At 40.8% G+C, this 27,468-nt stretch overlaps 1 protein-coding gene across 4 annotated transcripts in view; it reads left to right on the forward strand.

The window, feature by feature from the left end:
- Nucleotides 1-27,179, forward strand: part of PIK3R3 (phosphoinositide-3-kinase regulatory subunit 3) — a 96,762-nt gene extending 69,583 nt beyond the window's left edge. For all 4 annotated transcript variants that reach the window (XM_043461473.1, XM_043461474.1, XM_043461475.1 and 1 more), the window contains 5 exons: nt 5,451-5,593; nt 9,747-9,923; nt 15,716-15,790; nt 16,265-16,435; nt 23,455-27,179. In XM_043461473.1, the coding sequence (XP_043317408.1) occupies nt 5,451-5,593; nt 9,747-9,923; nt 15,716-15,790; nt 16,265-16,435; nt 23,455-23,653 (765 nt within the window). In that variant the 3' untranslated portion in view covers nt 23,654-27,179. The remainder of the gene's footprint in view (nt 1-5,450; nt 5,594-9,746; nt 9,924-15,715; nt 15,791-16,264; nt 16,436-23,454) is intronic.
- The last annotated feature ends 289 nt before the right edge of the window (nt 27,180-27,468 follow it).

Here is a 27,468-nt window from a genome sequence, read left to right on the forward strand (position 1 = left end):
ATAATTCTCCTAATTTCCAATTTAGTTCATTTTATATTTTTAAGAAAGGTAATCTGTGTGTTTGTGTGTGTGTGTGTGTGAGTGAGAGAGAGAGAAGGAGAGAGGGAGAATCAGGTATGAAAGATGACTACAACCATCCAAAAATATGTATTGAATACCTAGTCTAGGTATGAAACTGTATTTGACTCTCACTATACAGAGGGAGAAGTGAGGCCTGATTTTGCAGAAGTGCAAGGTCCTCTGACATATTTGTTAACTGTGATGTGCATTAGTCAAAATAGCATGCTTTAATTTTAATCCCTTTCCTCTGCGTCAGATAAAGCAGTGATGGGTTACTGTAATCGTGTGGGTGAATTTATTTAAAGGGCAATGTATAACACTATGTTTAATCTCACAAAAATATTAAGTAAAAGATTCAAAAGATATATGAGTATATTCTATAAGGTACAAAACCAAGCAAATGTTAACATTTTCATTTTGACTAGGAACATAAAGTGGTAAGGTTCCAGGAGAGCAGAAGTTTTCAAATTTGTTCACTTACGTATCCCAAGTGCTTCAAATAATGCCTGGCATATAGTTGTTGTTTATTCGCTAAGTTGTTTCTGACTCTTTAAGAACCCATGGACTGTAGCCCACCAGGCTCCTCTGTCCATGGGATTTTCCAGGCAAGAATTCTGGAGTGGGTTGCCATTTCTTTCTCCAGGGGATCTTGCCAGCCCAGGGATCGAACCCACGTCTCTTGCATTGGCAAGCAGATTCTTTACCACTGAGCCACCATTCAATTATTTGTTGAATGAATTTATGTAAGATAATGAACCAAAGCATTCCACCCTTGTCAAGAGCCTGAAATCAGATCTCAGTGTGGACTAGAGTCTTGGGGAAGGTTAACACCTCTGTGAATGGAGGTTAGAAAAAAATAGCCACCATTGCATATGGCTTTGGCTTGTGTAGAGTTGCATTTCTTTCTTATCATGACTGGAGAAAACTGAGAAAACTCCACACGTTGCACACATGCCCAGTAATATCCTCATATTTAACAGTAGAATATGAGTGCTGAGCAGCTGACATGAGACTGGGTTCTGGAAGTGTAATCCGTGCTTAGGGAGCTGGGAATGAGGCTGGATGGAGGCAATCAAAAAAGCCAGAAGGCCAAAACTAGAAGATGGCTAATTTCTCTGTGTGAGAATTGAGAGCACGACCTGAGATGGGCCAAGCAGAGAAGAGCCTTGGAGGCTTAAAGCTTTGGGAGGTAGGAGAAGAGACGGAGGGATCCAGAGGGATCCAGTGATTAGCAGTTTAGGAGAGACAATGAGTGTTAAAGGGAGATTAAAGAACTGACCTCCTCCATTTGTGTTACAGTGTTTCTAAATGTAGACCTTCTCCATGTTTGCTTCTTCTATAAAAGGAAAGATTTCATTTTAGATAAAATCTAGTTTCCTATGGTGTAATCAAATTCTTCCCAGAGAATGGGAAGAGATGGTATACCCAGAGTCAGAGTTGGCATAGGGTGAGAACAGGCTGCTTGTGGGGATATTTACATCTGGATTACATATAATTGTGAGGCAAAGTGATAGGATTTAGTGACGGTTTGGGATTAGACACCGGAATTCAGCCATGAGATCATTGGTGATCTTGGAAAGGGTAGTGTCTATGGAAGGGTGAGTGCGGAAGCCAGAATAGAGTTAGCTGGAGAATGAATGAGAGATGAGGAGAGAGAGAGAGCCCATATAAACAATTCTTTTAAGAAGCTGAAAAGAGAAATCAGGGTTAAGGAACTTTATTTTTTTTCAAAATGGTGTTAAATTAGAACCTGTGTGAGAAGGAACCTTAGACTGGGAGAGTGAATGTTGTGAGAAGGGGTAGTTGATATGATATGAAGTACCAGAGGAAGGGACAGGAGGTAAGACCCAGAGAAGAGAAGAAGGGGTAAGGTGGGTTACAGTTTTCATGGTAGGCATAGTGGCATTGTTTGTGGGGGAGCTGCTGCTTTGGCAGTGACACCAAATATTATTTCCTTTGCTGCTCTGCCTGCCAACACACACAACAGTCAGACTGTTGGTGTTTTCTTTGAGGATATAGGGCCAGAAATTTAATCAGTTCAGTTCAGTTGTTCAGTCATGTCCGATTCTTTGCACTCCATGGACTGCAGCACTCCAGGCCTCCCTGTCCATCAGCAACACCCAGAGTTTACTCAAACTCATGTCCATTGAGTCGGTGATGCCATCCAACCATCTCATCCTCTGTCGTCTCCTTCTCCTCCTGCCTTCAGTCTTTTCCAGTATCAGGGTCTTTACAAAAAAGTCAGTTCTTCTCATCAGGTGGCCAAAGTATTGGAACTTCAGCTTCAGCATCAGTCCTTCCAGTGAACATTCAGGACTGATTTCCTTTAGGATGGACTGGTCAGATATCCTTGTAGTCCAAGGGACTCTTTAAGAGTCTTCTCCAACACCACAGTTCAAAAGCTTCAATCCTTTGGTGCTCAGCTTTCTTTAAAGTCCAACTCTCACATCCATCCATGACTACTGGAAAAACCATACCCTTGACTAGATGGACCTTTGTTGGCAAAGTAATGTCTCTGCTTTTTAATATGCTGTCCAGGTTTGCTATAGCTTTTATTCCAAGAGCAAGCGTCTTTTAATTTCATGGGTGCAGTCTCCATCTGCAGTGATTTTGGAGCCCCCCAAAATACATCTATTTGCCGTGAAGTGATGGGACCAGATGCCATGATCTTAGTTTTCTGAATGTTGAGTTTTAAGCCAACTTTTTCCCTCTCCTCTTTCACTTTCATCAAGAGGCTCTTTAGTTCTTCTTCGCTTTCTGCCATAAGGGTGATGCCATTTGCATATCTGAGGTTATTGATATTTTCCCCAGAAATCTTGATCCCAGCTTGTGCTTCATCCAGTCCAGCATTTCTCATGATGTACTCTGCATATAAGTTATATAAGCAGGGTGACAACACACAGCCTTGACATACTTCTCTCCCAATTTGGAACCAGTCTGTTGTTCCATGTCCAGTTCTAACTGTTGCTTCTTGACCTGCATACAGATTTCTCAGGAGGCAGGTCAGATGGTCTGATATTCCCATCTCTTGAAGAATTTTCCGCAGTTTGTTGTAACCAACACAGTCAAAAGCTTTGGCATAGTCAATAAAGCAGAGGTAGATGTTTTTCTGAAACTCTCGTGCTTTTTCAGTGATCCAGTGGATGTTGGCAATTTGATCTCTGATTTCTCTGCCTGTTCTAAATCAAGCTTGAACATCTGGAAGTTCACGGTTCATATAGTGTTGAAGCCTGCCTTGGAGATTTTTGAACATTACTTTGCTAGTGTGTGAGATGAGTGCAAATTGTGTGGTAGTTTAAGCATTCTTTGGCATTGGCTTTCTTTGGGACTGGAATGAAAACTGCCCTTTTCCAGTCCTGTGGCCACTGCTGAGTTTTCCAAATTTGCTGACATATTGAGTGCAGCACTTTCACAGCATCATCTTTTAGGATTTGAAATAGCTCAGCTGGAATTCCTTCACCCTACTAGCTTTGTTTGTAGTGACGCCTCCTAAGGCCCACTCTACTTTGCACCTCAGGATGTCTGGCTCTAGGTGAATGATCACACCATCATGATTATCTGGGTCGTGAAGATCTTTTTTGTATAGTTCTTCTGTGTATTCTTGTCACCTTTTCTTAACCTTGCAAGGAAGCCAAAACCCTCCCCCATATTTGAGAATTGTAGAATTTATAGCTAAATATTTAGATACAGGGATTCCAATACGTTTACAGTACTACTTGAAATATGTATGATATATATCCTCAGCTATATGAAACATCACAAGGTTCTAGTGTCCCTCGTCTGCAAATTCCCTTATGTTCCAGCTGTACTGAGCAATTGCAGATCCACCTTTATTTTGTATAAGTAATGCCATACCATCTGTGTGCAATGCTGAATTTTCTTCTCCTACCCCAATTCTTTAAGACCTAACTCAGATGTTGCCTCCTCCATGAAGTCTCTGTAAAGCAATAAGTAACTAATTCACCCCACTTTATTTCCTCTATCATGACATGAAACAAAACCTTATTAGAGTTCAGAAATCTATTTTGCCTGTGTATTCTGAATCCTGGAGGGCAGGCCCCTTTTGTGACTCTCTTTAACACCAGATGGTACTTTCTGTGTAATGGATTCTCAGTAATCATTTGTTGAAATTAATCAGTCAAATTAATCAATTAATAATTTGTTGAAAATAATCAGTGAAATTAATCAGGGCTTTCCTGGTGGCTGAGTGGTAAAGAATCCTCCTGCCAATACAGGACTCATGGGTTTGCTCCCTGGTCTGGGAAGATTCCACATGCCACAGAGTGACTAAGCCCATGCATCTCAACTATTGAGCCTGTGCTCTAGAGCCCAGGAACTGCAACTACTGTGCGCATTTGCTACAGCTTCTGAAGCCTGCATGCCCTAGAGCCTGTGGTCTGCAATAAGAGAAGCCACCATAATGAGAAGCCCGTGCACGGCAACTAGAGAGTAGCCCACTCTTGCCACAACTAGAGAAAAGCCCAAGCAGCAATAAAAGACCCAGCATAGCCAAAACTAACTAAACAATAAGTAAAACAAATAAGATTATTAAAATTAATTAGAAATTAATAATAAAAATTAATAAATTAATCAGTGCTAAATAGCTGATGAATTGTCCCATCAGCACTGAAACTTTTAAAATTGTAAACTTTCAGGATCGCAGTCTTTCTAGACCTTTATACATATTTTCTTGACTTTCTAAAGTAAACAAAATTTAACCCTCTGAAAATTTTAGGGGAGTCATGATTCAGATGCTAAAGTGTACAGATATCCTCAGAGCTCATTGGAACGTGGAGGACCACTTACCCTAGTGTGAGTGGCTTAGCCTCCTGGGCTTCTGTTTTGTGGTGGTTTTAGTTTTTCATCTTATTTTGAATCTGATTTCAGCAGCTTTCTTCCCCTTCCTCATTTTCTGTTTCTAATGAGATGAATCTACTAATGAATCTATTTCAAAAATGACATGCTTTAGAAATGAAGTAAGACTAAATAGACTCTGTAGGGCTTTTCTGGAAAATAAGGTTTTGCATGCTGGTGCATGAACTCTGTTCTGTCTCTTCACTCCATCAGCACCTTTTGGGGGTCAGTACTGCAGTAGTTACAAAGGAGGAACTTTTATCTTGTCTTCAGGGTATGCAGGGTTAATCTCTTAGCAGCTCAGAGGCCTTTCTCTGGTTCTCAGCTATATTTCAGGTAATAGTTATTTTTCTTTTATTTTAGGGTTTTAATGATATATTTCATACATAAATAATGGTAGAAGGGTCTTGTTTTTGCCCCCTTAATTTGATCTCATGTGGAATCATAACTAGAATTATAAGATTTGTGTTAAGACTAAGGTTACAAAAAGAAATAAAAAGATAATGAAGTATGTTTATCTTTTTTTTATCCTATAGGAAATACAGATGAAGAGGACTGCAATTGAAGCTTTTAATGAAACAATTAAAATATTTGAAGAGCAGTGTCATACACAAGAACAACATAGCAAAGAATATATTGAGCGATTTCGAAAAGAAGGGAATGAAAAGGAAATTGAACGGTAAATAAATCTACCTAATATCTCCCAAGTGCATCAGTGAGCCAAGACGTTTTTTTCTTCTTTAATCATCTCTGTCATGTCTGCTTTTACCTCAGACTTGACAGTCCTGCCATATGGAATTACTTGCTATTCACACTAATGGTACCAAGCTGAACCTTCTCTCTTCTTCATTCTTTCTCCAGCCTCCTAAATTGTTGACTCCTTTAGCACTCAGCTTAGACATGACTTTCTAGAAAATTTCCTCTGATTCCCTAGGCTGTTTTAGGGGCTTTTTGTCCCCATTTCTATAGCATCTGATCCTGATCCTTACTGTAACATTTACTGAAAGTCACACTAACAGAACTGTGAACTTGTTGAGAGTAAGGGTGGTGGCTTATTTTCCTTCATAGCTTCAGAATGTGTTACAGTATTTGAGAGTACATAGTGGTGAATAGAGTTAATAGAAATGCTGAGGACTGTATGCTTGACCAGATATGGCAGGTGTGGGAGAAGCCAAAGATTATTCCTGGATTTCTGATACTAGTGACTAAGGGATGGTGTAATTCACCAAAATGGGAAGTACATGAGGGGAGTTCGGAGTGGGAACCACTGAGTTTTGAGGTTCCTATGAGAACCCAAATGGAATTTTCTGAGTGGTAGGCAGTTGATTATTTGGATTTGGAACTCTACAGAAAGGATTTGAGCAGCAAAAGTGTGTAGGTTATGGTAGATAATAAGGTTGAGATTACACAGAGAATGAGAAACATGAGAAGTATTGAATCTGGCAACTAAAAGAATACTGGGAACCTTTATCAAAGCAAATTTAGTGGAGTGTTAGAAAATGAGCCAAGTAACAGCGGGTTGAGGGGTGCAAAAGTGGATAATAAAACTGAATCACATGAAGGGAAAAGCAAAATTATTACTTGTGTTAGCACCAAAGTGTTGGTGAACTTTTGTGCCTAAGAATAGTATTAAGTGCTGTGAGGCAGTATAGCTTAATGGCTTAAGTTCAGTTCAGTTCAGTCGCTCAGTCCTGTCCGACTCTTTGCAACCCCATGGACTGCAGCACGCCAGGCCTCCCTGTCCATCACCAACTCCCAGAGTTTACTCAAACTCATGTCCATTGAGTTGATGATACCATCCAACCATGTCATCCTCTGTCATCCCCTTCTCCTGCCTTCAGTCTTTCCCAGCATCAGGGTCTTTTCAAATGAGTCAGTTCTTTGCATCAGGTGGCCAAAATATTGGAGTTTCAGCTTCAGCATCTGTCCTTCCAATGAATATTCAGGACTGATTTCCTTTAGGATGGACTGGTTGGATCTTCTTGCAGTCCAAGGGACTCTCAAGAGTCTTCTCCAACATCACAGTTCAAAAGCATTAGTTCTTCGGCGCTCAGCTTTCTTTATAGTCCAGTTCTCACATCCATACATGACTACTGGAAAAACCATAGCTTTGACTAGACGGATCTTTGCTGGCAAAGTGATGTCTCTGCTTTTTAATATTCAGTCTAGGTTGGTCATAACTTTTCTTCCAAGGAGCAAGTGTCTTCTAATTTCATGGCTGCAGTCACCATCTGCAGTGATTTTGGAGCCTGAAAAAATAAAGTCTGTCACTGTTTCTGCTGTTTGCCCATCTATTTGCCATGAAGGAATGGGACCAGATGCCGTGATCTTAGTTTTCTGAATGTTGAGTTTTAAGCCAACTTTTTCACTCTCCTCTTTCACATTCATCAAGAGGCTCTTTAGTTCTTTGCTTTCTGCTATAAGGGTGGTGTCATCTGCATATCTGAGGTTATTGATATTTCTCCCGCAATCTTGATCCCAGCTTGTGCTTCATCCAGCCCAGCATTTTTCATGATGTACTCTGCATGTAAGTTAAATAAGCAGTGTGACAATATACAGCCTTGACATTCTTCTTTCCCGATTTGGAACCAGTTTGTTGTTCCATGTCCAGTTCTGCTTGTTGCTTCTTGACCTCCATACAAATTTCTCAAGAGGGAGGTCAGGAGGTGATGATATTCCCATCTCTTGAAGAATTTTCCATAGTTTGTTGTGATCCACACAGTGGAAGGCTTTGGCATAGTCAATAAAGCAGAAGTAGATGTTTTTCTGGAACTCTCTTGCTTTTTCAAGATCCAACGGATGTTGGTAATTTGATCTCTGGTTCCTCTGTCTTTTCTAGATCCAGCTTGAACATCTGGAAGTTCATGATTCATGTACTGTTGAAGCCTGCCTTGGAGATTTTTGAACATTACTTTGCTAGTGTGTGAGATGAGTGCAAATTGTGTGGTAGTTTGAGCATCCTTTGGCATTGGCTTTCTTTGGGACTGGAATGAAAACTGCCCTTTTCCAGTCCTATGGCCACTGCTGAGTTTTCCAAATTTGCTGACGTATTGAGTGCAGCACTTTCACAGCATCATCTTTTAGGATTTGAAATAGCTCAACTGGAATTCCATCACCCCATTAGCTTTGTTCATAGTGATGCTTCCTAAGACCCACTGTATTTTGCACTCCAGGATGTCTGGCTCTAGGTGAGTGATCACCCCATCGTGATTACCTGGGTCGTGAAGATCTTTTTTGTGTAGTTCTGTGTTCTTGCCACCTTTCTTAATATCTTCTGCTTCTGTCAGGTCCATATCATTTCTGTCCTTTGTTGAGCCCATCTATGCATGAAATGTTCCCTTGGTATCTCTAATTTTCTTGAAGAGATCGCTAGTCTTTTCCATTCTATTGTTTTTCTCCATTTCTTTACATTGATCACCGAGGAAGGCTTTCTTACCTCTCCTTACTGTTCTTTGGAACTCTGCGTTCAAATGGATGTATCTTTTTCCTTTTCTTCTTTGCCTTCTGCTTCTCTTCTTTTCACAGCTATTTGTAAGACTTCCTCAGACAACCATTTTGCCTTTTTAGATTTCTTTTTGCGTTTAATGGCTTATACATGGGTTTAAATTCTGTGCATGCTTGCTAAGTCACTTCAGTTGTGTCCAACTCTTTGCGACCCCATGGACTGTAGCCTGCCAGGCTCCTGTGACCATGGGATTCTCCAGGCAAGAATACTGGAGTGGGTTGCCATGCCCTTCTTCAGGGTTCTTCCTGATCCAGAGATGGAGCCTGTGTCTCCTGCATTGACAGGCGTGTTCTTTACCACTAGCGCCACCTGGCTGTGTTGCCTTCAGTGAGTTACTTAACTTTGGACTTGTTTCTTTCTCCATAAAACTGTGGATAAAATCTTGTTGAAATGCTCTGAGGACTAAGTAACACACACACACATACACTTTATGGTAGAGAAAGGCATGTATGTGTGTGATTGTATAAGCATCTTGACATTACAGTACCAATAAGTGACCACTATTAATAATGAAGAAATGGAAAAGAACTTGTAGTTTAGTTGCATAGGGAGTTAAAGTATCATAATGAAGTTTTAATGGTAATATAAAGCTGTTTATTATTGAGTGACAAGTGAGTAATGTGGACAGTTGTTGCCTTAGGGTTCAGAGCACAGCAAAACTTTGTATGCTGGAAAAGCTTAGGACCATCATCTCCTGAGTGCTTACCAAGATGTCCCAGACACTGTTTGGTCCTTTTACATGTTATTAGCACATTTAGTTCACACAGTAACCCAGCTTTACTTGTTCAGTCATGGCTGGGTCCAGGGCCCAAACTATATCATCAGGATTCTCCTTATTGTCTGTCTGTTGGCTCAACTTTCCTCTGTGTTGGCTTCATCCTCAGGCAGGCTTTCCCTTCAAGGCAGTAGTATAAACTGTTGGGAGGCCTAGAATCACATGTTAGCAACTTAACAATCTCAGTAGAAAGAGAGAATCTGTCTACAATATTTCTAGCAAGAGTCCTAGATTTGACTCTCATTGGGTCAGTTTGGGTATTATCCTGATTTCTGAGCAAGTCACTGTGGCCTGAGGCAGGGATAGGATGGAACGAAACACTCTTCTTGGCCAGGTGGGGTTGTGTGGATGTTCACCTGTGAATCTGAGATGGGAACAGGAGCCTTTCCCTACAGGGAACATGAGAGTGCTCTTCCCAGAGGGGTGAGAATGAATATGTGCTAGGCAAAAACAGCAGATGTCCACCACATTGAAGGTGTTAGGACCATGTGCACACTGTAGAATGCTTCTGCTTGGTTTGTTTTAGCCTTAATATGTCAAATATTTTCACAGAATTATGATGAATTATGACAAGTTGAAATCACGTCTGGGTGAGATTCATGATAGCAAAATGCGTCTCGAACAGGATTTGAAGAAACAAGCTTTGGATAACCGAGAAATAGATAAAAAAATGAATAGTATCAAACCTGACCTGATCCAGCTGCGCAAGATCCGAGATCAGCACCTCGTGTGAGTACTCTGGGCCTGTGGGGAGGACACCGGGCACGACCCCGTCCTGCTGCACTGGAGGCGTTAGAGGCAGAAGAGGAGACTCGTAATTGAGACCTGGCCAGCGGGGCTGTAAGAATTTAGGAGAGTGGTCCTGTTAGTAGTAGGGTGTTATAGTCTACTAAAGTCAAGTGTGTGGGAACCAATCAGGAGGTAGGGCTGTAATCCATACAAATGAACACAGAGATGGAGCTTTAAAAAGTGCGGATTAATTAATGTTTGCCTAAAACACAAAACCCAGAATCTTTGATTACCTAGAAAAACTGTAGAAATAGAAATTACCCCTGACAGGCAACGAAACTAAAAGTGGGGACCTACAAATAAGTATACAGAATAGTCCATTAAAGAGTTTTTATTTTTAAGGAAAAAATTCTATATTTAAGTAATAGAAATGTGTTGAGAACACTTATGAAAAACGGCACACCTGAAGAGTGATGGAATATTATATGATTTAGCTAGATATAGGGATGTTATCTAAATATAGATGGAAAGATATGTTATTAGAACAAGAAATATGGATTAGATTTTTAGGCCAGATGACTGCTTCATAGAAGGAGATAATCAGTGAGAAAGGAAAATGTATTAGGTTTAGTTCCAGGTAGTGAATAGACTGTCTTGTAATATGTTTATGGGTGACTTTCACGCATGTAACACAGTTCAAACTCCTTGGCAGGAGGAGGCAAAGTAAAGACCTCTGACTGGGTTTTCTATAGACTTCAGGGTTTCTTTGTGTGAGAAAGAGGGAGGGGATAAAATACAAACTTAGAGGTTGGAACATTGGCTGTTGAGTTTCAGAAGAGGAAAATTTAAGGTGATTGTTTCAGAAGCAAACAATTACTAAGTAGTTTTTAATAACACTCCTCTCTAGAGATCTTTCAGTTTGCTACTGTGGCCAAAAAGAGCCGAGGAAGTACACAGAAGAGCTTTGAAAGCAAGGCCAAGAGGTGGCTTTGTATACAAGCAGGGTGTGTCTGCTCTTGGAATACTTATATGGTCCTGGTCACATGATGAAGCTAAAGAAAAGCCCCAGAAGGCTGTGCCATAGACCAAAGGAATGAATGGAAGCATTTCTTTGCCCTGGAAAGTGATGAGATACTGAGAAACCTACCATTTCTAGGTGCATGACTAAGTATGGCAAACTGACCTTGAAAATTCCTTTAACAAGTTCTAAAGCTAATATAAAACTAAATATAAAACAGAATTTAGGTGCCATCATGGGTGATAAGCCATGACCTGCTTGTACCCTGCTAAAATGTTTAGGGAGACACAGAAACCATTACCACTTTTGGAACCATTGCTTCAGGGAGAACAGTCCAGTGTCCATACTCCATGCTTCGATGTTTCTACCAAAGACAGCACTAGGATTGATGGGCCTGATCTGCTCTAACACTGAAACTGTATAGTCAGTCCTGGAAGAGACTGGTTGTACTGCTACGTGATGCTGAATACAACCTCTCTTTGGCCCTGTTTTGAAGATGGAATAGGTTGGAATTCTGTAGCACCCAAGAAGAGATTGTCATTAGTTCATCAAGTCCCCTTTGCATGTGGCCGTTTCTCTGACTTCTTGCTATATATATAGCCCATAAGGACTTTTTGAGATTCTTTTCTCCTGAGATGCCAATGTACTGTTTCTAGAATATTCTTGAATGCCTAAATAAGGATTTCATTTCTTAAATATAGAATAAGTCAGTTCGGTTCAGTCACTCAGTCATGTCTGACTCTTTGTGACCCCATGAACTGCAGCACACCAGGCCTCCCTGTCCATCACTAACTCCCGGAGCCTACACAAACTCATGTCCATTGAGTCAGTGATGCCATCCAACCATCTCATCCTCTGTCATCCCCTTCTCCTCCTTCCCTCAATTTTTCCCAGCATCAGGGTCTTTTCAAATGAGTTAGCTCTTTGCATCAGGTGGCCAAAGTATTGGAGTTTCAGCTTCAACATCAGTCCTTCCAGTGAACACCCAGGACTGATTTCCTTTAGGATGGACTGGTTGGATCTTCTTGCAGTCCAAGGGACTCTCAAGAGTCTTCTCCAACACCACAGTTCAGAAGATCAGTTCTTCGGTGCTCAGCTTTCTTTATAGTCCAACTCTCACATCCATCCATGACTACCGGAAAAACCACAGCCTTGACTAGACAGACCTTTGTTGGCAAAGTAATGTCTCTGCTTTTTAGTATGCAGTCTAGGTTGGTCATAACTTTTCTTCCAAGGAGCAAGCGTCTTTTAATTTCATGGCTGCAGTCACCATCTGCAGTGATTTTGGAGCCCCCCAAAATAAAGTCTATCACTGTTTCCACTGCTTCCCCATCTATTTGCCATGAAGTGATGGGACCGGATGCCATGATCTTAGTTTTCTGAATGTTGAGCTTTAAGCCAACTTTTTCACTCTCCTCTTTCACTTTCATCAAGAGGCTTTTTAGTTCTTCTTCACTTTCTGCCATAAGGGTGGTGTCACCTGCGTATCTGAGGTTATTGATATTTCTCCCTGCAATCTTGATTCTAGCTTATGCTTCTTCCAGCCCAACATATCTCATGATGTATTCTGCATATAAGTTAAATAAGCAGGGTGACAATGTACAGCCTTGATGTACTTCTTTTCCTATTTGGAACCAGTCTGTTGTTGCATGTTCAGTTCTAACTGTTGCTTCCTGACTTGCATACAGATTAATCAAGAGGCAGGTCAGGTGGTCTGGTATTCCCATCTCTTTCTTAATTTTCCACAGTTTATTGTGATCCACACAGTCAAAGGCTTTGGCATAGTCAATAAAGCAGAAGTAGATGTTTTTCTGAAACCCTTCCTTTTTCAGTGATCCAACGGATGTTGGCAGTTTGATCTCTGGTTCCTCTGCCTTTTCTAAATCCAGCTTGAACATCTGGAGGTTCATGTATTGCTGAAGCCTGGCTTGGAGAATTTTGAGCATTACTTTACTAGCATGTGAGATGAGTGCAATTGTGCAGTAGTTTGAGCATTCTATGGCATTTCCTTTCTTTGGGATTGGAATGAAAACTGACCTTTTCCAGTTCTGTGGCCACTGCTGAGTTTTCCAAATTTGCTGACGTATTGAGTGCAGCACTTTCACAGCATCATCTTTTAGGATTTGAAATAGCTCAACTGGAATTCCATCACCTCCACTAGCTTTGTTCATAGTGATGCTTCCTAAGACCCACTTGACTTCACATTCCAGGATGTCTGGCTCTAGGTGAATGATCACACCATCGTGATTATCTGGGTCGTGAAGATCTTTTTTGTGTAGTTCTGTGTTCTTGCCACCTTTCTTAATATCTTCTGCTTCTGTCAGGTCCATACTATTTCTGTCCTTTTTTGAGCCCATCTATGCCTGAAATGTTCCCTTGGTATCTCTAATTTTCTTGAAGAGATCTCTATTCTTTCCCATTCTGTTGTTTTCCTCTATTTCTTTGCCTTGCTGAGGAAGGCTTTCTTATCTCTCCTTGCTATTCTTTAGAATAAAATATTTCTTAAATATAAAAGCCTTTATTTATTTTAATTTTATTCTTGGCTGTGCCATCCGTGGCTTGCAGGATCTTGGTTCCCCAACCAGGGATTGAAGCCAGGCCCACGGCAGTGAAAGCACCAAGTCCTAACCAGTGAACCACCAGGGAATTTCCTAAAAACCTTTAAAATTCCTTTTTTATAAAAGGAATTTGCAATTCTTTTCCATTAGGAGTTAGTTTTCATGATTATTGCTTACTTTTGCTGGTTTTCATAAACCTAAATTCATAAATTCAAAATAAAGAATAACTTGCCATAATACAACTTAGTCTAACTTGACTGATAAACTGTGACTTACTGCCATCCTAGAGTAGGCTTTGTGTAGTCTGTGTCAGTCCATCCACAGCAATGCCCTAAGTAACATTGTTATCAAAAATTAGATGGTCATTAGCAGCTGATCATATTTTTAAAAGCTGGGAGAAACAGCTGATCAGATAGATGATAAGATATTAGAGACTAGAAAGATTTCAGGAGACTGAAACTATGATCCAGATTGAATATAATAAAACTTAATTTGAATAAATATCATCTTACACATAGCTCCAAAAGTCAACTTCCCAAATATGAAATTAGAGAGGCAAGATGGGGCAGCAGTGTTTATAAAGAATTCTGAAGGATATTACCATGCCAATAATTGTTCAGTAAAGGTACAGATTGTGACTACAAAAGTTAGTTTAATCTTACCTTAAAATGTATCCTAAATAAGCCATTCTCTTATGCTGTGCAAACAGTCCTTGAGTACAGGAAGCCATCTCTTTATCAGAGGATCATAGGTCCTGGAAAAAAAGTCCACTTAAAGTTAATCCATTTCATTGGGTGTGCTGGAATTTTCCATTTGCCTTCACAGTTTCTACTCTTCTTTTTCTACCCTGCTCTGTGCCTAAGAAAACAGATCTCTTTGCCCTCTGGCTTCTCATTAGCTTTGGCCATTTGAAGGCACTGGCAGGAGATGAGAGGGCAGAAGGAAAGTAAAGTAAGAATATTTTATTTTCTAACTTCTTCCCCTTGTGATCCCTATGAGTTGGCTGTGTCCTCATTTTCTACCAAAGGTGGCATTCCCCAAATGGTACTCTCTGGGTTCAAGTCACTGCTCTCTACAGCTGATTCTTCAATTCTAGGATACCTTGGCTTCACACTATTGCTCGCCCCAGGGAGTTTCTCTAAAACATCTCCAGACCTTTGTAAATAGTGAACTCTTCTCAGCTACCAGTTTGACTGTTCCTTTTCCATCTAGCTAAGACCCTAACTGATACAAACTAAGTGAGATGTCATAATACATAGTAAACAAAATTATAGTTTGATTAGAGATTTTAAGTTGAAAATGAAACTGAACATAAAGAGAATAAGTTCATCTTATGTGCACTGAATTTATGTTATAACTTCCAACTTTATATCTTTTTTAGAATAAACAAACAAAAAAAGACCATACAATTAGTAACAGAATGCTAATTGGATGTTAGGTCTTCGATGCTTTGTTCAGGTTTTGTCTCTAGAATGTATTGTTTTATACGTGATAAGGAAAATAAGGAAAAGTGTAAAGAGTGACTGGTGGACTGCCTTGGTTGGGACAATTAGGGTAGTCCTCCCGGAGGAGATGTTTATGATGAGATCTGAATGAACAGGGGCTTGGTTGGGGGATGATGATGAATGAAAGAGTTTTTATACTCAAGTTTTAGGCCATCATCCATCTCAGTGATGCTAAATGAAATGATTTATATCATTATACATCTTAAATGTTGGTATATTTTAAAATACTGTGATTTTCCTGGTGATGAAGTAAATTTGCATTAATTACTCAGATTGCTACCCTCAATTTCTTGTGGCTTGCTTTGGGTGTAAAAATAGACCTTGAAATTCTGTTTTAGAATTTTAAACTCAATGTATTAATAGTAGGCTGTGGAGGAATTGCATCCTGTGGCTCAGTGGAGATTGCAAATGTGACACACGCTCACCTAACTGACGATTTCAGAAACAACTGTCCCGTGGTGTCTGAGTGCAAGGATGTGTGCGCTCGTGGTGATATAATCTTCTAGAAAAGGAAAGTGAAAAACAGAAAGGAAAGCTTTCTGTTTCTGCCTTTTGCTGAAAGTTGAAGGAAAAGTAATATAGAAACTATTAAATTTAGGGAAATCTCTGGCCATTCTTAGTGGGACTAGGGAAAAGAAGCTCCTGGGCCTGGATGTTTGGTTATGTGTCTACTTTGCACCGATGCTGACAGTGATGTCTTTCTTCTGGAAGGTGGCTCAATCACAAAGGAGTGAGACAGAAGCGCCTGAATGCCTGGCTGGGGATCAAGAATGAGGATGCTGATGAGTGAGTTCTCGCTGTACCTTTCCATCAGAGGGCTTTGTTGCCAGTGTAAGACATGGGCCTTCTTAATGCTTGCTGAGTTACTTGAGCAAATGTCCTCTCTGTTATTTGAGGACATTTGAATCAAGGACTTTGCACCTCTTTAAATTGAAATGCTTCAAGAGTATGCCATAGGCACTTGAGTTCACAGACCCGCCAAACCATATGAAACCTGGATGCTTAAGCATTGCTTATTTAAACAGTCAGGAGTCAGAATTTTGAATGAGACACCTGAATCTTGTGCTTTCTACATGATAGCAAATAATGAAATTTTTTTTATCTTATTTTTTGAAATTATTTTTAAAAAATCCAACTACTTGCAATTCTACTTTGTTATTTTGTGGTTAAGATTTAGAAGAGAAAAGTTTTATTCGTGAATTTGCTTTTAGATATAAGTAAACTGATTGTTAGAATAATATTTTAACATTTGATTTTTAGGACCTATTTTATCAATGAGGAAGATGAAAACCTGCCCCATTATGATGAGAAAACCTGGTTTGTTGAGGATATCAACCGAGTACAAGCTGAGGACTTGCTTTATGGGAAACCTGACGGTGCATTCTTAATCCGTGAGAGTAGCAAGAAAGGATGTTATGCTTGCTCTGTGGTGTAAGTCTTCTCTGGCGATATAACCTTTTGAAAACTTCTACATTGATTAATAGAAAATCAACCACTCATAAAGTTCAAATCAAATTATTTGAAATATGGTAAAACAAGTAACCATGGCTTAGACCTTTAATATTTGTACGAAGAAAAGTTAGTTGCTTTAGGAGATATATAATCTGAAGTTATTTTGGAGATTTTAATTTAAATGGTAAGCAGGCTAGGCCCTGCAGTTGTTTGTTGTTGGATTTCAGGTATCTGTGAAAAATAATTGGAGATTTTTCAATTGAAAAGATCACTTAATTCTTTTTTTTTTTTTCTCACTTAATTCTTTAGTAGTCTCCTGCATGCCTAACTTGGCTTTCATTGTCAGATTATGAAGACTTGATTAAATAGAACTGTTTTTACTTCAGAAGAAAAACTAAGTTTTGTACTTAAATAGTATTGTGTTGAGTTAGTGATAGAAAATGTTGGATGTTTTCTTTTTTTTTCTTTTTTAATTTTATTTATTTATTTATTTATTTTGGATGTTTTCTTACGACTGTTTGGAAAAGCTTATTTTCCTTTTAATGGAAACTGAAATTCTAGGGACAACTAATTATGCCTCAGTCAGATTTTGCTGTTTTATGTATATATATAAAACAGATGCCTTTTTAAGGAATATATATATATATTTGCTATTAGTATGTTTACATTGACAATGACCATACCTAGAGAGGACGTATAGTATGATGGTCATGAGAGAAGCTTTGGGATCAGATATACAGGATTCAAATCCTAACTCTACTACTTAACCATATGTGTGACCTAGGGTAAATTACTTAACTTTTCTTTTCCTAGTTTCTTTATCTATAAAAGAAGCATAATAATAATATCTACTTAAGGGTTTTTACAGTACTGTATGAGTTAATATATGTGATATAATATGCTTTGATCAGTGCTGGAATATAATAAGTAAATGTTGTTTACTAATATTATTATGATAATGATGCTGCTGCTGGACATTCCAGAAAGCAAGCAAGGATCACAAATGATTTGAGGACAAAGTGGTGAGGCTAGACAAAAGACACTTGTATTAACAGAGTGCTTTTACTTATCCTTAGCGATCTATCTCTGTCATGCAGAGTTTGAATCCAGCTTTACCTGGTTTCAAAACCCACTTTTTTTTTTTGCACCACGCTCTCTTCATTTCACAGTAAAATATCCAAGATAAATGAAATCACCGTGACATAGGTATCACCAGTAGGCTGTGTGCATGAAGAACTGAGTCTGGTGGAGAAAGGGTTGGGAGATTTTGTGTAAGAGGTGGTGTTGAGCTGGACTTGGAAAGGATGAATAGTGGGGTGTCTGTGGGCAAAATGTAAGGGAGGTATTGGATTAATGTTATCCCTGGATAGAGCTACTTGAAACATTTCATTTCTTTGTGACCTGGGCTCAGATCCTCAAGTTTTCTGAGTGGAAATGGCAGGAGAAGATGGCTCTTGTGGGATCTGAGATCTTGTTAAGAACAATAAAAAGAAGACAGTAAGCCCAGTGCATTAGCCCCTCACCCTTATCCAGGTCCCTGTGTGGCAGCCTTGTGGGTTAAGGACTTGGCTGGTGGAAGGTGCTGCTCAGCTGCTCACGTAGTTCCTGAGAGACCAGGGAGCAGCTTTAGCATCTTGGGAGCTGTATTCTTTTCCCCTTCTCTTTAGCCATAGACTTGACCAGTAGTGTGGATTTCTGTTGCCTATGAAAACCAGCTTCAGTCATGTATCATATTGGGGTTCACCTTGGGGGACATTGGAAGCAAGAGTCTGGCATCACAGACTTCTACTTGTTTGCCAGCCACTATAGCTATAGAAAGCCTGCTTACAGTGATTTTCCAATTTACTTAGGACTAAGTTAAGGACTTGCTTAACTCTACAGCCTTCTCAGGCTAGAGACCTGTAGCCAACAATGGATGTATTTATGTTAGGTAGTGAGCAGTTGTGATCCTTACATTGTTATTGCCATTTGGCGTAAGAAATTTGATTAGGGATAGAACATATAGATCAACAAGGAAACAGAAGACTTGAACAACTCTATAAAACAACTAGACCTAGCTGGTGGTGCTAGTGGTAAAGAACCAGCCTGCTAATGCAGGAGATGTAAGAGATGTGGATTTGATCCCTGGGTCGGGAAGATCCCCTGGATAAAGAAATGGCAACCTGCTCCAGTATTCTTGCCTGGGAAATTCCATGGATAGAGGAGCCTGGTGGACGACAGTCCATGGGGTCGTGAAGAGCTGGGCACGACTGAACTCACCCACACACACACAGAGACATCTTTAGCACACTCCACCTAACAATAGCAGAACACACATTCTTCTCAAGTATACATGAAATATCATCCAGGCTAGACCGCACTTTAGGCCACAAGTCTCAATAAATAGGGTTGAGATCATACAAAATATGTTGTCTATAACCACAATGGAAAGATATTAGAAATAAAAAAATAAGGAAATTTGGGAAATTCACAGAATGGACAATAAGTAACATATTCCTAAATTACCAATAGATTAAAAAAAGAAAACAAGGGAAATTAGAAAATACTTTGGGTTAAAAGAGAAACACAGAGTAGCGAAACTTATCTACTGTAGCTAAAGCATTGCTAAGAGGGAAATTTATAATTGAAGCTCTCAAATCAATAACCTACTTTCTTCCACCTTAAGAAACTGAAAAAAGAGCTAACTAAACCCAGACAAGCAGAAAGAAGGGAATAATAAAGATTAGAACAGAAGTAAATAAAATGGAGAATAGAAAATAATTGAGGAAATCAACGAAGCTGAAAGATGGGATGATGGGATGAATAAAATTGATAACCTCTTTTCTAGTAGTCATGTACAGATGTGAGAGCTGGACTATAAAGAAGGCTGAGCACCAAAGAATTGATGCTTTTGAACTGTGGTGCCAGAAAAGACTCTCTAGAGTCCCTTGGATAGCAAGGAGATCCAACCAGTTAATCCTAAAGGAAATCAATCCTGAATATTCATTGGAAGGACTGATGCTGAAGCTCTAATACTTTGGCCACCTGATGCGAAGAGCTGACTCACTGGAAAAGCCCCTGATGCTGGGCAAGACTGAAGGCAAAAGAAGAGGGTGGCAGAGGATGAGATGAACCGACTCCGTAGACACGAGTTTGAGTAAACCAATTCAATGCACATGAATTTGAGCAAACTCCAGGAGGTAGTGAAGGACAGAGGAACCTGGCATGCTGCATTCCATAGGGTTGCAAAGAGTTGGACATGACTTAATCACTGAACAACAACAACAAAGCTAAACTCACACGCACGCACACACCCGGAGAGAGAAGACACAAATTCCTAAAATCAGGGTGAAGGAGGGGACACTAGTTGTAGCCCTTACAGAGATTAAAAAAAAATAATGATGGAATACTATAAATAATTATATGCTAACAAATTAAACAACCTAGATGAAATAGACAAATGCCTGAAGCACACAAACTGCCAAAACTGACTTAACAGGAAGTAGAAAATCTGAATAGAACTATAGTAAGTATAGAAATTGAATCACTAATTTAAAAAACTATCCACAAAGAAAACCCCAGGCCTAGTTAGTTTTATTGGTGAATTCTACCAAACATTATGAAAAGAATTAACACAATTCCTTCATAGACTTTCCAAAAAATTGGAGCAGATACTTCCCAGTTTGTTTAATGAAGGTATATTCCTTATGAATATAGACATAAACATCTTTAACAAAACACTAGCAAAGCAACTCCAGCAGCATATAAGAAGGATTATAAACCATAACTAAGTAGGATTAAAAATCAGTGTAAATAAACCATATAAATAGATTAAGGACAAAAATCAACTGACAAAAATCTACTCATTATTTCAGTAGATTTAAGAAGAAGTATTTTTACACTCTTATTTGTTAAAACACACTGAAAAAACTAGAGATAGGAGGGTACTTCCCAACCTGATAAAGAACATGAAACACCCACAGCTGACATCATACTTAGTGGTAAAAAACTGAGTACTTTAAGAGCAGGAAGAGACTAAGGATGTATTTTCTCATCACTTCTAATCATTGTACAGAAAATTCTAGCTGGGGCATTTAGGCAAGAAAAAGAAAAGGCATCCAGATTAGAAAGGAAGAAGTAAACTATTAGAACTAATAAATGCATTCAGCAGGGTGCAGGTTAAAAGATTAGAAAACAAAAATCAGTTGTATTTCTGTATACTAGAAGTGAACAACCTGAAAATGTGTAATAGCATAAAAATTATAAAATGCCTAGGTTTAAAGTTGCAAGAGCTGTACAGTGAAAACTATGAAACATCACTGAAAGAACTTAAAATCTAAATAAGTGGGAAAACATCCTGTGTTCATAGATGGCAGGACTTTCCACATTGATTTGTGTGTTTGGTATAATCCCCATAAACAGTACCAGCTGGCTTTGTACAGAAATGACAAGCTGATCTTAAAATTGATACGATAATACAAGGGATCCAGAACAGTTAAAATAATCCTGAAGGAATAGGAAAGAGCTGAAGTATATTTCCCAATTTGAAAACTTACTACAGAGTTGTAGTAATTAAAATTGTGAAGTACTAATGTAAGATAAAAGTTATGACCAACCTAGACAGCATGTTAAATAGCAGAGACATTACTTTGCTAACAAATAACAAAGGTCCATCTAGTCAAGGCTGTAGTTTTTCCAGTAGTCATGGATGGATGTGAGAGTTGGACTATATAGAAAGCTGAGCACTGAAGAATTGATGCTTTTGAACTGTGGTGTTGGAGAAGACTCTTGAGAGTCCCTTGGACTGCAAGGAGATCCAACCAGTCCATCTTAAAGGAAATCAGTCCTGAATGCTCATTGGAAGGACTGATGTTGAAGCTGAAACTCAATACTTTGGCTACCTGATGCAAAGAACTGACTCATTTGAAAAGACCCTGATGCTGGGAAAGATTGAAGGCAGGAGAAGGGGACGACAGAGGATGAGATGGTTGGATGGCATCACCGACTCAATGGATATGAGTTTGAGTAAACTCCGGGAGTTGGTGATGGACAGGGAGGCCTGGCGTGCTGCAGTCTGTGGGGTCACAAAGAATCAGACATGACTGAGCAACTGAACTGAACTCTGAGGGCTTCCCTGGTAGCTCTGCTGGTAAAGAATCCTGCAATGCAGGAGACCCAGGTTTGATCCCTGAGTCGGGAAGATTCCCTGGAGAAGAAAGTGGCAACCCACTCCAGTACTCTTGCCTGGAGAATTTCATGGACAGGGGAGCCTTGGTGGGCTACAGTCCATGGGGTTGCAAAGAGTTGGACACGACTGAGTAACTAAGCAAAACAGAAGACTAAACGTGAATCAAGGAATAGAAATGACAGCCACGAGATAACCCCCTACAGTTACGGCCAGTTGGTTTTCAACAAGGTTCTCAAGACCATTCAAAGGGGAAAAAACAGTCATTTCAACACAGTGCTGGGACAGCTAGTGAGCCACATGCAAAAGAATGAATTTGGATCCCCACTTCATGCCACATACAAAATTGAACTCAAAATGTGTCATATAACTAAATGTAAGGGCTAAAAGATAAAACACTTAGGAGAAAACGTAGGCATAAATCTTTGTTACTTTGGAATGGCCAGTGGTCTCTTACATATCAAAAGCACGAATAACAAAACGATGAATTGGACTTCCCCACAATTAAAGACTGTCTGCATCAAAGGACACTATCGGGAAAGTGGAAAGACAACCCACAGAATGGGAGAAAATATTTGCAAATCATACATCTAATCAACTAGTGTCTAATACATAAAGAACTCTTAATAAAAAGACAACTGCCCCAATTTAAAAATGGGCAACGGCAAATAGACATTTCTTTAGAGAAGATATAAAGATGGTCAATAAACATATGAAAAGATGCTCAACATTATTAGTCATTAGGGAGCTGTAAATCAAAACTACAATGAGATACTAAAAAGATGGACAATGACAAGTCTTGACAGGGATGTGGAGAAAGCTGCTGGCAGGAATTTAAAGTGGTGCAACACTTCAGAAAACAGTTTGGCAGTTCCTCAAAAGGTTTAACTTTCTTTGGCAGGCAGGGTGGGGGCGCATGCCATGTGGCTTGTGGAATCTTAGTTCTCCCACGAGGGATTGAACCTGGGGCCATAGCAGTGAAAGCACAGAGTCCTTGCCACTGGCCTGCCGGGGAATTCCCAAAAAGCTTGTTTCACTTATGATTCAACAGTTGCCCTCTTACATATACATCTAAGAGGACTGAAAACAGGCGTCCATACAAAAACTTGTACATAAATATTCATTATAGCCAAAAAATGTTAACAATCCAAGTGACCCATAAATTGATGAATGAATAACCAAATTGTAGTGTATCTATACAATGGAATATTACTCAACCCTGAGGAGAAATGAAGTCTCAATACATGATACCACATAAAAGAACTTTGAAAATGGTGTTCCAAGTGAAAGTAGCCAGACAAAAGATTGAGTAATATTGTATGATTCCATTTATATAAAATGTCCGGAATAGGCAAAGCCACAGTGACAGGAAGTAGATTATTGGTCACCAGGGTCTAAGGGGAGGGAGGAATACAGTGAATGTTGATGGTTACGTGGTTTCTTTTTAGGGTGATGAAAATATTCTGGAATTAGTTATTGTTGCACAATCTTGTGCCTATTTTAAAAACAACTGATTCGTACATTAAATTTTTTTTTGGTTTGGTTTGGTTTGCCCCTTCCAGTGCATTCTCACCTAATTAAGGTCCAGAGCTAAGTGACTGAATGCAGCCATCCATTTGAGCCCCACCAAGTCTTGGGAAATGAAGGGTGTCTCTGTGACCAGTGTGGAAGGGGCTGGGGGGACACAAGGGTGTGATGTCATACAAGCTCTGATGGACGAAAGGCTGCTGCTTCTCCTTTGCAGAACAATTGCTGTCAGACTTCTGGTCTTTAGGGCGCCTGTATGTTGCCATCGGCCGTAACGCCCTGCGGTGTCTGTGTGTTGTCGTTGCAGCGCCGATGGAGAGGTGAAGCACTGCGTGATCTACAGCACTGCTCGGGGCTACGGCTTCGCAGAGCCCTACAACCTGTACGGCTCCCTGAAGGAGCTGGTGCTGCACTACCAGCAGACGTCCCTGGTGCAGCACAACGACTCTCTCAACGTCAGGCTCGCCTACCCTGTCCACGCACAGATGCCCTCGCTCTGCAGATAAAGAGGGAGCAGTGGCTCTCTGGCAACACTTTTCTACAGTTTTTATTAGACTATGAGGGCATTCTTTCTACGTAGACTGCTTGTTTTGCACAAGAAGTGATTCTGTGAATGTGAAGTGGAGAGGCCGAGCAGCAGCCGGCCAGGATGGGGACGTATGGGGCCTGGGGTTCTCGGGGACTCAGCCGTGCCACTGCACTGACATAGGAAGCTGGGAGCAGATGCTGGTTTTTGGGAAAGTCTTTCATTGGGGTTTTTGTTTTACTTAGCCAGGCACCCTCAAGAGAACATGTTAGGCCTGATTGGGGTGGGGGTTGTATCTGGAAGCCTCTGAGGAGTCCCTGTCCTCTTCTGAGAGGCCAAGGTGCTTTAAGACCGTGGTGGGGCTTGGCCCTGTTGGGAGTCTGTTTTGGTCTGGCGGTCTCTCTTCCTCCCAAAAAGAAGGTGGTTTTGGTTCAGTGGTAGAATGGCATTTGGTGAAAAAGACAACCAAAGGAAAATGGGGAGGCTTGGGATTTCATTTAAAGAATTGTAATCTGTGGGTAAAAAACTTCAACCGAAGGTACCTAACCAGTATAGTTTAGGTGTCAGCATCTCAGTAGCTCCTCTCTCTAAAGAAGCATTATGTTTCGAAACCACATTGGTCCCAGCAAAACAATGCTTGCTGCCAGACTAGGGTGCGATGGAAGATGGTGGCACTAGTATCTGAATGCACACTTCTGAACCAAAACTTGAAAATAAAAGGAAAACTAGAGACTGTTAGTTTTAGCAGACACTAAAATTGGTCAGTGTAATTCCTTTTGCCCTGCCCTTGTTTCTCAGAGATGAGGAATAGTGTTCTTTTTGTGGGCTGGTGAGCTTTGAATTATAAAATGAAGTTGGTGCTTGTGTGGTGGTGTTTTCTTAGCCTAAAGAATGATCTGTTGTTTGAAACCTTTGTAACTTGTGTGTATGAGTAAAGAAAAGGTGCAATCCAGTGCTTTTAGATGGCTTGATATACCAAATAATGATCTAGAACAACATTCTTCTATGTGCTTCCACAAGTTGAAAGGTCCTGCAGAAACAGTCAATGTGTTTAATTTCCTGTCATCTCCTGTCCTTTTCTGGGTAGGGCCAGGGGAGCCATAGATGGCTAAGGCTGTGGCTGGAAGGGAGCCAGGTGTGGTCAGGGACTTTAGGAGGTCACAGGCCCGGGGCTTTGGTGTCCCAGGCAAGGGCTGTATGTCACCCTTGTGCTTCCAGATAGTGGTTGCTGAAACTTCTGCAAGGAGAGGAAAGGATGGCTTGGCATTCAGACTGTTAGCTGAAGTCATCTGGAAGCTGTTCTTTGCCTTTTTTGTGATCCTGCCATTAAGATGATGTGCACAGACTGTCCTCATGCTCCAGTGGCCCTGATTTTAGGCCAGGAACCTTCTGCTTCATGTGGTTTAAGCCTTCCAGCTGAGTGAAGCTGGGCAAGTGGAGTTGGGGCAGCATCTACTCCTACCTCCATCGTGTTCCACCCCCATCAGTCAAAACTCATTTAACAAACAAAAGAGTCCAGCTGCCTCTGAGCCAATCCGAGAGCTGTAATCGGCTCGAATGAGTCAGCTGTTTGAGCCCAAAGCTGTGCAGTCAGGCTTCCTGGCTGAGTAGGGAAGCCAATATCTGAGTCTTATTGAATCAGGTTTACACTTAGGGAAGCTCTAGTTTGGGGGATGAAAGAAAGAAATTTTGCTTTCCCTGAGCATTTATCTTGGTAACAGGATCTAGAATGTGCCACGACATAGAAATAGATTAAAATTTGGGGGAGAACCTCCAGTTACTAACAGTGAAGACAGAAAGGAAAGGGGGCATATCTTTGGCTTTTCCTTGGTTACGTTGCAGTTTCAGGATTGGATGAGGCAGACAAATGAAACCTCCTCCAGTGTCGCTGTTCTAACCTGAGCCCTTAACTGATACCAGCCAGCTGGACATTCCTTCCCCAGATGGCCAGATTGAAATCTTGCTAAGAGTTTTACTGAGAAATAAGGCCAGACCAACTACTGCGAGGCATGCCTGCCTGATGGCTTTGTGCCTTAAACAGCTAGATGCTCAAGATGGGGTGCCAGGAATCCCTTCTTTCTGGTATTAAAATTTAGTGTGTTCTGGTTATCTCTTAAATGAAACCCAGGATACATGCTGTAATGTTGAACCATGCTGTGTTGCTTGTCAGGCAGCATCAATTAAGGGCATGTAGGGAGCGAGCAAGCGCAGTCTATCGCCCACACTGGGCTGGCTTGTGGAGGAGGGCCACTCATTTTTAAGTCCTACATTCCTTCACCTGTTTGTTGCTTTCCTGTTTTTCATTCTTGAATTTGTTGCTTCGTGGGAACTAAGACATAGGGATCATTTGAGAAGTTGGAAAGTATCTTTTCTGACTAGTTGCCACGTGATTTGCTTGATCTTGACCAGTGGAAATAGCAGAGGGACCAGTCTACTAACCACTGGGAGGGGTAGTATGCAGCTCCTTTATTCTGTGGTCCTGGCCTCCTTCATCAGAGCTTAGCTCCATGTCTTACCCCGTGATCTGGGCCCTGGGATTCTCTCTTGGCATCTTCAGTGCGGTCTCACTGAGGCAGAGGGTAAAGAAACAGACCAAGACCAGAGGGACTCACTGTCTTCCTGGCTAGGGAAGCTGGCCAGCAACGTGGAAGCAGCTCCAGGCTGGCTGGACACTGGTCAGAGGCCTGTCTATTCTGGGTGGAGCTTTCATCACAGAACAATGCTTTGTCTCCATCTGGCCACAGATGCTAACCAAGCCTCAACCATAGCTCAGGCTTGTATAGACTAGCAGTGTCCTTACCCCTAATTTGGCCAAGACTTCTGATACCGCCCCTACTCTGTCTCCAAGCCTCGATGAGACCCTCACAGGCTTTGCAGAAGCTCTGAGAACCAGTGTGGTGTCTTCCATGGGTCTCCTTGCAGCAAGAAATGAGTCTCATGGGTCCTCTTGGGCCAAGAACTGCATCTGGGCAAATTACTGTTTTTTCAAGGTATTTTCTGTTGCCAGTTAAGACTCTTTATTAGCTAGCTCTCAGTGAGGCTTCAGTGGCCTCAAAGCAGAGGGTCCAGATGGGGGCCTAGCTGGGCCCTCTGCTGTCAACTGCTCAGCCTTGCTCTAGCTCCAGCCACTTGTGACGAAAAACAACCTTGTTTCCTTACAAATTGCAGCATGTGACTTTGGTGCCCTGTTGTTACTCGTGAAAAACCTATTCTTCTGTTGTCTTTGATGTAGTCAAAAAAAATTCATGTAGTTACGTAAAAATATCTGATTCACAAGGAAGCCAACTGTATGTCTTGTGCTGGGACAGTTCATAATGTAGTTCCTAGACCACTTTTGCAAGTTGTTCTTGTCACCAGGTGTGTTCAGACATTGCTGTGCAGTTGTGGGGGAGGGTGGGGGAGGCGAGGGGAGATACCTTTTGGTCTTTTTGTTTTTTACCTTCCCCAAGAGGGGACAGTCTGGCCAACTTGCTCCAGTAATGCAATAAAGACATTGCAATAAAGCACCTTTGGTTCTCATGCTGTGGAGAAGTGGGCTGGGGTTGGGGGCAAAAGGGAGAGGACTGGGGTATTGAAAAGTCCTGAAGCTGCCAAACCTTCTCTCCCATGAGCACCAGAAGATTGGTCCTGGGGCTGAACCGGGGCTACAAAAATGCTTCCACCAACACTGGGGGACTCAGAAACTAACCCTGAGAAAGTTTAACATTGGAGCTCTTTCATCGCCACCCCATTCCTATTAGAAAGCCCACTGAGTTGATTCTCATCACATCTCTTTGCCCAGGAATGTATTTGCAC

Source organism: Cervus canadensis, chromosome 2 (assembly GCF_019320065.1).
Source record: "Cervus canadensis isolate Bull #8, Minnesota chromosome 2, ASM1932006v1, whole genome shotgun sequence".
NCBI lineage: Eukaryota > Metazoa > Chordata > Mammalia > Artiodactyla > Cervidae > Cervus > Cervus canadensis.